Here is a 14629-nt window from a genome sequence, read left to right on the forward strand (position 1 = left end):
TGTCATATAACAATCGACACTTTTCTATTTTGGGTAAAATTTACTAAATAAAAATTATTTAACAAATATAGATCAATTTATCTATAGTATATAAATTCATACATCATGTATGACCTACTCAAAACCCTTTTATTTTTATCTTTCTCGGCCAAAAAAACAAATATTTTTATTACATTTAAATTTTTAAATCTTTTATAAAAATTAGTTTATGTTAATTATAAATAAATAAACGTATTTTTTATTTACTTGTTTTATAGAAAAATTTATTCTCTGAAAATGATATACATATTGCATATATTTTTTAAATATAATTTTAAAATATTTAAATATATATTCAAAAAATTTAATCATATATACTAAATTTATTTTAAAACTATCAATATAATTAATTACATAAAAAATTAAAAATAATATTATAACTAGCTTTTATTAACTAATTAAATATTATTACTTTAAATGTCATGTCAACAATGAAATTGGTAGCCCAGTAGAGAATAGTCTGGTGCAGTAGGAATTGAACGTGTGATCGTGAGATGTTGTTAAAAGTATTTAGATTTAATATTTTGAAAAAAATAATAATATATTTTTATTAAAAACAGTGTAAATAAATAATATTTATTTTGATTTAAAATAATAAAAAAACAAACTCTCAATATTTGGGAGTATAGTTTATTAAAAATTTTAATATTTTCCGAGCAACTCAAGATACCAATGTTGTGTTTAGATGTGTTTTTGAAATGTTAAGAGTTTTAAATTTTACTCCCTCAGTCCCAAAAGTATAGTCTTATTGTGTCGGACATAAAATTTAAGGAATATTGGTTTTATATTGGTAGTCGGTAAAAAGTAAGGATAAATAACTTTTTTGCCCTTGTGAGTATATTAGTGTAAAAAGTAGTGACAATTGTGTAATAATAATGAAAAAGTAGGGATAGTTTTACGGTGATATATTTATTTATGAAGATGAGACTATTGTTTTGGGACGAAAAAAACATTTGAAAAATAAAATTTTATATTAATATAATTGTTTAATATAATATAAAACTTAATGTACTAGGAACCAACATATTTATGAAAATTGTATTATTAATGAATAATGTCAATTGTCAAATATAATTTGAAAACATATGTAGACAAAAGCATAGATAACTTCAACCAACCAACTGCAAGTAATTTTGATACTCCCTCTATTTCACATAATTTGTCCATATTTTATATTTTCGTCAATACCATATAACTTGTTCTTTCTATTTTTAGAAATATAATTATGCACTTTAATCGTATTTTAAATTTTAAATTTTATAATTTTTTTTAATTTTAATTAAACTATTTACTTATTTTAATCTTAATCTATAATTATTTTTACTAAATAATAATTATTTTTACTAGATATATTTTTCAATTACTTACTAATTATACTTTATCTAAATTATCGTGTCTACATTAATACACCCATGTTACATGGGAGGGAGGGAGTATTTTGTTTCATTAAAATTACATAATTAGTTCTATATGTAGTTAAAAAATATGTCATTTGATAATAAATTTTAAAATAATCTCATGATTAATATTTTAAATTAAAATGAAAACAAATTAACTAGCAAATGAACATGCCCATGGTGTGATTAGTTTTTGTTGTGTATGTTTTTATTTTATTTTATTTTATTATTGTTTTTAGACGAAATAATAACTGAATGTAATATTTTGTATGTTAAATACTTAAATTTTTATATATATATATTCATTAACAATAATGAAAAAAAAAAAAAAAAAACATTGAATAGGTGATTTTTGTTACATCCAATTTGTTTTTTTATAAAAAAACCAAAAAAGAAAGAGAGTGGAAATTAAATTGCAAGATAAACCTAGTGATAAGTTGACCGGATATATAAAAGTAAAAAAAAAAAAAAAAAAAAAAAAAAGTCAAACAATGAAATTGAGATTAAAAATGGATTATTATTATGTTTTTTAAATGTGCTCCGTACATTATCCGGCTTGCCTAATTGTTGGAAGAAAATATTATGTGTAATTAATTAAAGTAAATATGTTATTAAGTATAAATGTTTAATTACTCTCTCTGTTCCATATTTTTATTTTCGTCCGTTACACGTAATCTGTTATTTTTTTTTTGGAAAATTTCATTATACATTTAATTATATTTTAAATTTTATAATTTAATATTTTTTAATCTTAATTAAATTATTTAATTATTTTAATTTTAATATATAATTATTTTTACTAAATAATAATTATTTTTACTAATTATATTTTATCTAAATTCATGTGTTATCGTATCTACAGCAATACGTCCACCGTATTTAGCAATGAAGGAGTATAAAGTACTGCAAATAAAAATATATATATTATTATTTAGGAGTAAAATGGGCGTGTGGACGGCTCGCTAGTCCAATATTATTGGTGGGACCCACTCCATTGTTGAGGCGTCGCACACCGTTGATCTCAAGCGCTAATATGCTGCCACGTCGCAATCATACACGTGTATGGGTCCCTTTCGCCTTGTCCGTTCCGCGCGTCATAGATATTATCGATTTATTTTATTTTATTTTTCTGAAACATTAATTAATCCATTTTAAAACAATAGTAATATTTGAAATTAGTAGGAGAATTAAATAATAATAATATTATATTAATAGTTAATGGAAAAGTATTTCTATAATACTCAAATATTTTTACTTTATATAATTATTGTGAAAAGATTGTGATAGTTTTGTAAAAAGGTGAGGAGATAGTTGTAAAAAATATAAATGAGGTTATTGTTTTGAGACGGACGAAAATGAAAAATAATATTATTATTTTGGGACGGAGGAATTATATTTGTACAACTTTTGTCTCATCTTAATTAACATACTCCTTCTATTCTATTGAAAAATTGTCATTTACTTTTTCTACGTATATTTTTTAATATTAGTATTATAGTAAAAAATATAAAAATATTTTTATTAGTATTGTGTAATATAAAAGTATAGAAATTTGTGTAATATATTATAAGTTTGAAGGGTATTTATTATGTTATATGAGTAGTACAATTACAAAAAAATAATTATGGATTCTATTTTATTTTACAAATACTCTTTGGGTGTGTTTGTTTGGGGATTAGATTTTCAAGTTATTATTCATCTCATTTTTTCCTCCAAAAATATCAAATCAAACACCTATTTTTTATTTTTTATATTATACTAAAAATTAATTTTACATTCAAAACATCACATCAACACCTATTTATATTACATCATACAACTATTCAAATTCAAAATTTTTACTATTCAAATCCCAACTCAAAATTCAAACCCCCAAACAAACACACCCTTAAACTTTACAATCTTATCATTATTTTTTAGACAAAAAAAATAAGAACAAAATTATATTTACATTATTTTTAACTAATCACTGTAATTAAAATATTATTATTTTTTAATCGTCACACTAAAATTATATATATACTTTTAAAATAAACAGGGAAAATATTAATATAGTCTTATCTAAACTTTTGCAGGACGAAAAAAGTATATTGTATGAGAATTAGTATATATATATACATATAATTTATTTATCTATTTATTTATTTTACCATTGCATAATAGTATATAATTTTAAAAATTAAACTAAAACATAAATTAATATAGTCCATTTACAATAGATATATCGGGTGTGTTTGTTTGGGGGTTTGGATTTTGAGTTGGGATTTGAATAGTAAAAATTTTGAATTTGAATAGTTGTATGATGTGATATAAATAGGGTTTGATGTGATGTTTTGAATGTAAAATTGATTTTTAGTATAATATAAAAAATAAAAAATAGGTGTTTGATTTGATGTTTTTGGGGGGAAAAAATTGGATGAATAGTGGAAATCCACCAAAATCCTTCAAACAAACACACCCATCATAGATCTTATATTTTTTAAAATACATTCTCCTGTATTAGCCTATATATGTATATAAAAATACTTTTGAATTATAAGTTTATTATATATATAAAAAAAATCAGATAAAGTAATTATTTAGTCTGTACAATTCTTCATTTAAATATGCTATTAATTTCATAAAAATATTACATTAAATTTTTATTTAAATCAATGCTCAAACAAACAAAGAAAAAAAAAGAAAAAAAGATCAAACTCAAATAAAATAAAAAGGTTTCGAATAGTTACCACGGGTTTTTTTTCACACATATTTTCTAAAAAAAATTAATATACTAAATACATTCATTATTTTTTATATTTTCTACACAATTTTCTATATATTACGTAATAAAAATTTCATTTCCAACCATTTCAATAAACAACTTAGTTCTATAATACATATATATATACTACCTCCGTCTCACATTGGGTGTCTTGGTCACTGTAGACACGAGAATTTAGGATAAGTATAATTAGTAGATTATGAAGAATGTATTAGTGAAAATAATTAACTTATAATATAAATCATTATAGATTAAGATTAAGATAACTAATTAATTTAATTAAAATAAAAAAAATTAAATTAGAAAATTTAAAATAAAATTAAGATGGGTAATCATTTTTCAAAAAAAGAAAATGACATAAGACGTGAGAACGGACATAAACGGCAACATGGACATGGTAAGTGGGACGGAGGGAGTATTATTCCAACCATTTCAATAAACAACTTATTTCTATAATACATATATATATACTACCTCCGTCCCACATTGGGTGTCTTGGTCACTGTAGACACGAGAATTTAAAATAATATTAGTGAAAATAATTAACTTATACTCCCTCCGTCCCAGATACCGTGTCTGCTGCACTGTAGACACGATATTTTAGGAAGGGTGTAATTAGTAGATAATTAAGAATATATTAGTGAAAATAATTATCTTATAATATAAATAATTATAAATTAAGATTAATATAACTAATTAGTTTAATTAAAATTTTAAAATAATTTAAAATTTTAAAATGAGATTAAAGTGTGTAATCATTTTAAAAAAAAAAAGTGATATGATACGTGGGAGGGACAGAAACGATTGGACATGGTATCTGGGACGGAGGGAGTAATATAAATCATTATAGATTAAAATAACTAATTAATTTAATTAAAATTAAAAAAATAATAAATTAGAAAATTTAAAATAAAATTAAGATAGGTAATCATTTTGCAAAAAAAGAAAATAATATTAAGTGTGATACGGACATAAACAGCAACATGGACATGGTAAGTGATACGGAGAAAGTATTATTTATTGTTATATATATATATATATATATTTATTTCATGCTAAAATGCAGTAGCAATAATAATAGAAAAATTAGCTGTCGCTTAGATCCTGTCACTCTAAACTAAACAAATTGATCCCTTTTTCGAATCAACATAACACTTGACTTTTATTATATATTGTTATTTACAAAAATTGTAACCTTTGATTTTATCTAAGTGGTGCTAGTCACGTGACATCATGTTATTTTGTTTGGTTGTACTTCAAATTCCATCTTTTATTTTATTTATTGTGGGTGATATGTGCATCTTTCTTTGAATATTCTGCAACTTGGTATATTCCCAAATATTTAATTCAATAATTGATTTTTAAAAACACTAAATGGTTGTTATATGTGCCCACAACATTGTGACATGGCAATGACTTATCCAAATAAATACAGTAATATTAATAATAATATTATTATTCATTTCAATTTAGTGTTTAATTGTGCTGAAAGGTCATTATATTTATGGATATATATATATATATATATAGTTTTTTTAAGTCCAATATTTATGTGAAAATTAGGGTTTTAAATATTATAACCTTGTTGGATAATAACATGAACATTATATATGCCTACATATTCAAAGTCAACTAAGGAAAATATTTGTCCTATGGATTTATTTTATTTTCCTGGAAATAATGTTTTTTTAGTACAAAACTGTAGTAAAGCTTCGAGTAACGACGATCGAATGAGACTTATAAATCACAAAAATAATAAATTTCAATTAAATGTTTATAGTATATTTTGATATAATATTTTATTAGATTAAATATTATATATATATATATTTTTTTTATTGAGAACATGAACTAATCATTAGTAATTTTAATTAGTTTTTAAAAACAAACAAACAAACCCTAAATGAAGAGTTAATTAACTAATTAAACTATCAGATGTTTTGATAAAATCTGCTTATTTTTGCTGAAATTTACATCAACTATAATAATAATAATAATAATAATAATAATAATAATAATAATAATAATAATAATAATAATAATGAGAATTACTAGATATCTGTTTGCTTTTTGCACGTAACGACATTTGTGTTAATATATTGTAAATTGTAAGGGTATTTATAATGTTAGCTAGATAGTACCGTTACTAAAAGAAGAAATTGATACTTTGTTATCGGACAAACTAAAATGGAAAAATGAATACTTTGTTATAGGACAGACGGAGTATAAAAAATAATATTTTATATTAATGTTTAATTTATAAAAAAAGTAGAATATACATATTAGAAATCGTATTAGAGAGAAAATTGTAGTTAAAAAAACTCTATGACTTTTTTGGTAGAAAATAGAAAAACCCATTGATTTTTTTGTTAAATAGAAAAATATTTATTTTTTATTATAAAGAAAAAAAAAAGTATATATATATATTTATAATGAGGATAGGAGGTAGTTTTTTTTTTTTTTTTGGAACAAATGATAAAGTATTTTTTATTAAAAAAATAAAAGAAATATACATAAATTTGATGGAGCGAGAAATATTATTTTTTGTTTGGATAAAAATACAATCTTAAACATAAACTTTTATATAAAAGCAATGTATTTTTATTAATAACAATAAAATTACATAACACGTAATTTTCTTACATAAAAATAATAAAACCAAGCAAATACGGTGGTGTTTGTTTACTTTTGATTTAAAAATCGAATTCTCATAATATTTGTCGTACACGATTTTCAAACAATAAACTTTAATTTCAAATACTCCTTTCATCTCGGATATTTCATCAGCGTTATTGTAGACACAAAAATTTATGAGGAGTATAATTAGTATCTAAGATATTTTATCAGCGTTATTGTAAATACAGAAATTTATGAAGAATATAATTAATAAATAATTAAAAATATATTAATAAAAATAATTATAATATAATAAAAATAATTATAAATTAAAATTAAAATAATTTATTAGTTTAATATAAATTTTTAAAAATAAAATTAAAATATATAATTATTGTTTAAAAAAATTAACAAAATAAATGCAACGAACTAAAATGGAAAGATGATAACTGAGACGAAGTGAGAAAGTATTAAACAAAAACGCACCCATGTTGCATCATTATTAATTTATTTAATTGCGAAAATAAGGCACGACACGAGCTGCAGGGCACGAGGAAAGGGCGGCGCGTTGGTAGCCTACGCCCTAAGCTATCGTGGGCCCCGCTCCATTGTCTAGGCTTCAGACATCGTTAATTTCTGAAATACGTCCCAGCCAATAAAAACTCGACACGTGGCTGACACGGTTTCTTCTACACTCTTCCGTTGTCGTTTTGCAAGTTGCAACTGTGCGTATTTATATTTAATAATCTTATTTAAATATCCTATAAATTTCATATGAGATTTTTCTACATTTTTTAAAAATATTTTATAATATTCGAAAAACTTTAAAATATTGCAAAGGATGGTGTGTATTCTAGACACATTCGGAGTCTAATATTCGTCCCTCTTTTTGTGTGAATATTAAATTTAAATAAAGGTATGCTGAATAAAATAAATAAATAAATACTCCTATTATGGTATAAAATTTGGAATAAAATTTAAATTTATTTAGGTGAGTGGAGATTCCACTAACGATAAGGCGGCACAGAGGCATGCTCGTTTCTTCACGGGAACCTTTCTGCCAATAAAATCGCGACACGTGTGGTTAGAAGTGGAACGCCAATACACGGCAACCGGCTCCGGCTTCCGAGAAGTCGGACTTTGTTTGAAACCAAGCCAAGCCGAGCCGCGCCGAGCTAATGCCGGCTGCTTAAAGCTGCCCCTGCCCCATGGCGCGCCACGACAATTCCACTCCAGCCACTAATTTTTGCATACTCCCGCTAAAAAATATTCCCTCAATCCTACGTAATATGAGTATATTACTGTAGACACGAGAATTTAGGTAAAGTATAATTAATAAGTAATTAAGAAATATATTAGTAAAAATAATTATAAATTAAAATTAAAATAAGTAAATAGTTTAATTAAAATTAAAAAAATTATAAAATTTAAAATTTAAAATGCGATTAAAGTGCATAATTATATTTTTAAAAATAGAAAAGACAAGTTATGTGGGACATACGGAGATAGAAAATAGGAACGGAGGAAGTATTTTCTATGTCTGAAAATAAATATACTTTAAGGGTGTGTGTTCAGGTGTTTGGATTTTAAGTTGAGATTTGAACAGTAAAAATTTTAAATTTGAATAGTTGTATGACATGATATAAATAGGTGTTGATGTGATATTTTAAATTTAAAATTAATTTTTTTTATAATATAAAAAATAAAAAATAAATATTTTATTTGATATTTTTTTTAAAAAAAAAAACTTAGAAATGAATAATGAATTTAAAATCTAATCCCAAAACAAACACACTCTAAATTTTGTTTTATTTAATTATTTATTGCAAATTTATTTATTTTGTATCAATTTCTCATAAATAATACATATATCATTTAATAGGTTTACAATAATGCTGTTCCATAAAAATTTTAAAATTAATCACAAGTATAAACATATATTTTTATCTTTTCATTTATATAATTATTCTTACACATTAAGTATTATTTTTTCCCCCAAATTTCATGCCCAAAAAAAAAAATAATAAATGAATAATAATTATAATAATAATACTCTTTATGTTATTCATAAATATCTTTGGAAATAATACAATTGATGAAATGACAGCAAGAAATTGATAATTCAAAATTAAAGGTGTTATATGTTTTTGGGTTGTTTTAAAAATATATATTTGATATATGCTATAAATGAAAATAATAATATGATAAAATAATATTTTTATTAGATTTTTAAAAAAAGATATGGAACGTGATTCTTAAAAAATATTTTGACAAATTAATAATGTAAAAATAAATTTTAAAATATCAATAAACATGGCTCAAATACTTTTATTTACTTAATATTTTTAAATAAAAAATTCATTTTATTATTTATCTCGTATTTTTTTCTTCAATATACATTAAATATATTTTTTTATTATCTTTTTCTTAAAAGTCAATTATTCAATATAAAATATTATTTTGTATCATATTAAAAAAAGTTAATTAATTTAAAACGCCTAGTGATCAAACTGATTGTATTTTAACATTTTATTTATTAATTTATTTTTAAAAGTTATGGGGTGTATTTCTTTTCTGATTGTTTTGTTTCTTTTGAGTTTATTTTTTCACTTATTTGAACTTTGTTGTTTTATTTTTATTTTAAAATATATATTATTTTTTATAAAATATTTTATTAAATATTATTTTAATTAAAAATTTCGAACTCAAACAACACCGGACAAAATACATTAGTATTTGACATTTATATTTTTCAAAAAAATATACTTCTTATGTCCACTATAATTACGTTATTATTATTTTTTTTTTCATTTGTACATTTACAAAAAAAAATAAAAATAAAATAACATAATTATATAGACAGAAGAGATTATATATATATATATATTTATATAGGGTGTGTTTGTTTGGGGGATTGGATTTACACTATTCATCCAATTTTTTTCTCCAAAAATATCAAATCAAACATTTATTTTTTATTTTTTATATTATACTAAAAATCAATTTTACATTCAAAATATCGTATCATCACCTATTTATATCACATCATACAACTATTCAAATTCAAAATTTTTACTATTCAAATCCCAACTCAAAATCCAAACCCCAAACAAACACACCCATAAAGTATCACACTACGTATTATTTAAAGGAATCATTCAAAAAATTTCAATCTTTTGAGCTGAAAAAATAAAAAATAATTAACACACATAATTATTAATAATATACAAAGATTGTTTGTTTTGGTTGTCATTTGAAATAGATCATTGATTTAAGTTTTTTGTTTAAATAATATGATATTTTATGAGATAAAAAAATATATTTTTATTAAGAACTTTGTGGAGTAAATAATATTAATTTTAATTTGAAATAATAGAAAAAAAGCTTAAATTCATATATAATTTTATCATTTCAATTATTACTACTTTTCAAACATTTTTAGCCAAGAATTTTTATAATTTTGAAAATTTTAAAATAATAAAAACTTAAATATTTAATATATATGTATTATAAAACCAATAACTATTCAGTTATGTAAACTCCTTGGGAGTGAAATTCTTGGAAATTTTGTATTAAATTAAAAAATAATGGTATTTTATTGATTAATGAAAATATGTAAAATATTTTAATATTTTTTTTTTAATTTTATATATAAAGTAATTATACGTATAATAGTGTGTTGATAATTTAAATAAAAATTAAAAATAATTTAATATTAGTGTATAATAATTTTTATTAAAATAAAAAATATTTTAGAACAAAACGAACGAAAATAATAAAAAAGCATTGCCAATACCAATTAGTAACGATATCTACCAATTACTAATGATATCTTAAAAATGAGATAGTTCAGAATATCGGAAGTTTGAACCTTTGAGTTGAAATATACTCTATTTTTAAATAAAGAAAACTTATGGTGTGTTTGTTTGGAGGTTTGGATTTTGAGTTGAGATTTGAATACTAAAAATTTTGAATTTGAATAGTTGTATAATGTGATATAAATAGGTATTGATGTGATGTTTTGAATTTAAATTAATTTTTAGTATAATATAAAAAATAAAAAATAGATATTTGATTTGATATTTAAAAAAAATAAAATTGAATGAATAGTGTAAATCAATCCAATCTTCAAAACAAACACACCCTTAAAAGAAAAATGTTAATCAAGCCTAAAACACATAAATTATTTTCGAAAAAAAATAAATTTGTGGCGACAATCATTGGCAGAAATAAAAAAATAGGCGATGACGAAAGCACAAGGTTCCAAAAAGAGGGAAATTAATGGAGGGGTCGAGGTCCAGGACCGGACAGGACACGGGGGGTATAATGGTCAATTCAGACGCACGAAGTCCCTTTCATCCAAAAGCTTAGCAATACCTCCACAACACAACACTGTCCGAAGTCTGAATAATTCCCACTTTATAATTAATGGTTCTTCGTTTTGGTGCGTCTCATCGAATCGAATCGAAGCCCTCGCCCGCATGAACCAACCATTAATCAAACCCCTTTCCCTTCTCTTCTTCTGCATCCATTAATCGAGCTCGATTCTGGCACGAAATTAGGGTTAGGTCATGTTTCTTTGAGTTCTTTTGGGGAAGTGCCCCCATTTACTATATTCCCCTTTCTTTTCAATTTTCCCTTTTAAAAAAATAAAAATAAAATTCGTTGCCCTTTTATCATCGCTTTGCTGGCGATTTGGCATTTGGCATCCACCTTTCGTGGTTGGATTCTTGTATATTCTTCTGTTGCTGCTTCTTCTTCTTCCCCAATCTCTCTCTCTAGGCCAGAACAGACCAGACCAGGTTAGTCAGGTTTAATTTTGTGGTTGATTTGCTTTTGGGGAATGGTTAGTTATAAGTTTCCATCTTCTTCTTCTCCTTTTTCTCCCCATTGCTCTTTTCTTTCTCGTGTCTGATCTTCCAATTACAGTTCTTCTCCCTCTCTCTCTCTTTCTGTATTGTATATATATATATATGTATATGCTTCAGGAATTTCATCATTTATGCCTAATTTTCAATCTTTTGCTTTTTATCTGTGACTGAATTTGGTAGTCTACTACTAGTTTTATTCTTTTTGGGAAGGATGGAAATCATTGCTATCTATTGTTTATGCCCCTCTTGATTACTGCTGTCTTGCTTTTGATATAATATGAGTTAATTTAATTATTGATTCCTTGCCATGTTTTTTGTTTGCTAAATCCTTAGATCTCCTGTTTCCTTTATGAGATTCTTGCATAACTTGGTTTTGTAATCCTTTCAACCATTAAAAAGATCCAAAAATAAAAAAAAATAAAGAAGAAATAAGCAGCTAAATCTTGTATGATGATTAATGATATAAGTCAACTTGGCCTTGATCTTTTGGATGCTGTAGATGAGATAAAATTGTATTCTTGTATGCTTGATCAGGCATTTGAAGCCCTCGATTTAGGCTTATTTGTTTATAAATATATACATGTATCATCGAGTTTACTTTGGCGCGTTTCGATTATTCTGCTTGTTTGGTGAATCTGGAAGACTTAGTTCTTCCTGGATGGAAGTTTGTGTTTCTTAGATTTGAATTAATTGTCGTTTCGAACAAATGTTTGCTTTCAGATTCGTCACTTTGCAAATCGTATGTGCTGTTTCGATGGATAGGTCAGATACATCTGGTTTCGTTAGCGGCGGAGGACGAGTCTACGATTATCTTGCTTTCCAAATTCTAAGCTACGGATGTTTCCAGTAGTAACCGGTATCAATCTTTCGCCGGTGTCTCCATCATCTCTTCGAAACAACGAACACGAGCATTTGACAGTAAGGTTTGAGACTGAATGTATTCCTCTTTCTGCGTCGACTTCATTAACAACGGCAATGGTGGAGATACTAATCTTCAATTGGATGGCATCGGATACGGATCTCGCGAGCCAGCGACTTTCGGCATCGACGGCAGTCGAGGTGCGTGTCAACGAGCCGCAGACGACGGGTGTAAATTAGTGCTCGGATTGGGTCCGACGCCGAGCACATATACAGACGAGCGTTCCCGTTCCACCAGCAGCAAATCAAAAGGGCACACGTCTTCACTGTTCAGCCAGCATGACTCGATTTTGAAACTCGGGCTGTCGGGGATCACCGATGCCGTTTCTGTGCAGAGTCTTTTCGGACCGTCTGATCATCTCGATCAAGCATCCTCGGGTGGCGATCGCATTTCCGGAACCATTCCCGTCGTCGACGAGGGTTCCACGTCGGCTAAAACGTTCGGTGGCTACATGAGGAGTCTTATCATGGCGCCGAGAATAGAGAATGCCGAGATGCTGCTGGGCGAGAGTAGTTTTGTACAACCCGGTCCCGAATCGAGCTCCGAACCTTCCGCCGTGTCTAATTTCTCCGTTGTGTCCCATCCCGGAAGCTCTGCTGATCATAAAGGCGGCCCGACTAAACGATGCAAGTTTTCCGGATGTACGAAGGGAGCTCGTGGGGCAACGTCTCTGTGCATTGGCCACGGCGGAGGGCAGAGGTGTCAGAAACCCGGCTGCAACAAGGGTTCGGAGAGTCGAACCGCCTACTGCAAAGCACATGGAGGAGGGAAACGGTGTCAGCATCTCGGGTGTACGAAAAGTGCGGAGGGAAAGACGGATCTTTGCATAGCGCACGGCGGGGGAAGGCGTTGCGGGCATCCCGAAGGGTGTCCGAAAGCGGCGCGGGGCAAGTCTGGCCTCTGCATCAAGCACGGCGGGGGGAAGAGGTGCAAGATCGACGGATGCACGCGGAGCGCAGAGGGGCAAATCGGTCTTTGCATCTCGCACGGCGGCGGCCGGCGCTGTCGCTTCCAAGGCTGCACGAAAGGAGCGCAGGGAAGCACGATGTTCTGCAAGGGGCACGGCGGGGGGAAACGATGCATATTTGCGGGGTGCACGAAAGGCGCGGAAGGGAGTACGCCGCTCTGCAAGGGGCACGGCGGAGGAAAACGCTGCATGTTCGACGGGGGCGGGATATGTCCGAAGAGTGTGCACGGCGGGACGAATTTCTGCGTCGCGCATGGCGGGGGGAAGCGGTGTTCGATCCCTGGGTGTACCAAGAGTGCTCGGGGCAGGACGGATTGTTGCGTGAAGCACGGAGGGGGTAAACGGTGCAGAATCGATAACTGCGGGAAGAGTGCTCAAGGCAGCACGGATTTCTGCAAGGCGCACGGCGGCGGGAAACGGTGCAGCTGGGGAGACGGGAAGTGCGAAAAGTTTGCTCGAGGAAAGAGCGGGATGTGTGCTGCGCACGGGAACTTGATTCAGAAACAGGAGGTGAGGAAGACTGGTATGATCGGGCCGGGGCTGTTCTGTGGATTGGTGCATACGGCGAGGAACAGCTTCGACAACTCGTCGTCGATGTCTGATTTGATCAATCCGATCCACAAGCCTGCGAAGCGGCAACAGCTCATCCCTCCTCAGGTGTTGGTTCCTCTGTCGATGAAGGCGGCGTCATTCTCTCAATCGGCGCCGGAGAAGAGCAGCGGGGCGAATCTGGAGTTTGACCTTGCGCCGGAGGGGAGAGTCCATGGCGGTGGGCTCTTGTCGTTCTTTGGGGGGAGCTTGAACAATGCGATGGATGGGATTTTGGATAAGTAAGATGTGGTCACAACTACTAGTTGTGGAATGTGAGTTTTTATCTCATTTTCTTGATATTTTTGAAACTTGTATATATACTCTTTGTAACATTGGGTGGGATCAATGGTGTTGTTGTAATTGTCTGTGTGAATTGCTCAATAAGAAGATGTATTTGTTGTTGTTGTGGTGATGTTTTGTTGTCATTTTGGTTTTGTTGAAGTTTGGGGGCTCTGTGCTGTGATG

The 14629-nt window shown here is 28.3% G+C and overlaps 1 protein-coding gene across 1 annotated transcript; it reads left to right on the top strand.

The window, feature by feature from the left end:
• The first annotated feature begins 11223 nt into the window (after positions 1-11223).
• On the top strand, positions 11224-14576 carry LOC127262485 (uncharacterized). The gene is made up of 2 exons (XM_051291186.1): positions 11224-11618; positions 12408-14576. The coding sequence occupies exon 2, from the start codon at positions 12623-12625 to the stop codon at positions 14405-14407; it is 1785 nt and encodes a 594-aa protein (XP_051147143.1). The 5' UTR covers positions 11224-11618; positions 12408-12622; the 3' UTR covers positions 14408-14576.
• The last annotated feature ends 53 nt before the right edge of the window (positions 14577-14629 follow it).

This window comes from Andrographis paniculata, unplaced genomic scaffold (assembly GCF_009805555.1).
Source record: "Andrographis paniculata isolate CXL003 unplaced genomic scaffold, ASM980555v1 Contig65END, whole genome shotgun sequence".
Classification (NCBI taxonomy): Eukaryota; Viridiplantae; Streptophyta; class Magnoliopsida; order Lamiales; family Acanthaceae; genus Andrographis; species Andrographis paniculata.

Excerpts from the sequence above, each read along its gene's own strand:
- LOC127262485 (XM_051291186.1), top strand. The coding sequence starts at position 12,623 with ATGTATTCCTCTTTCTGCGTCGACTTCATTAACAACGGCAATGGTGGA.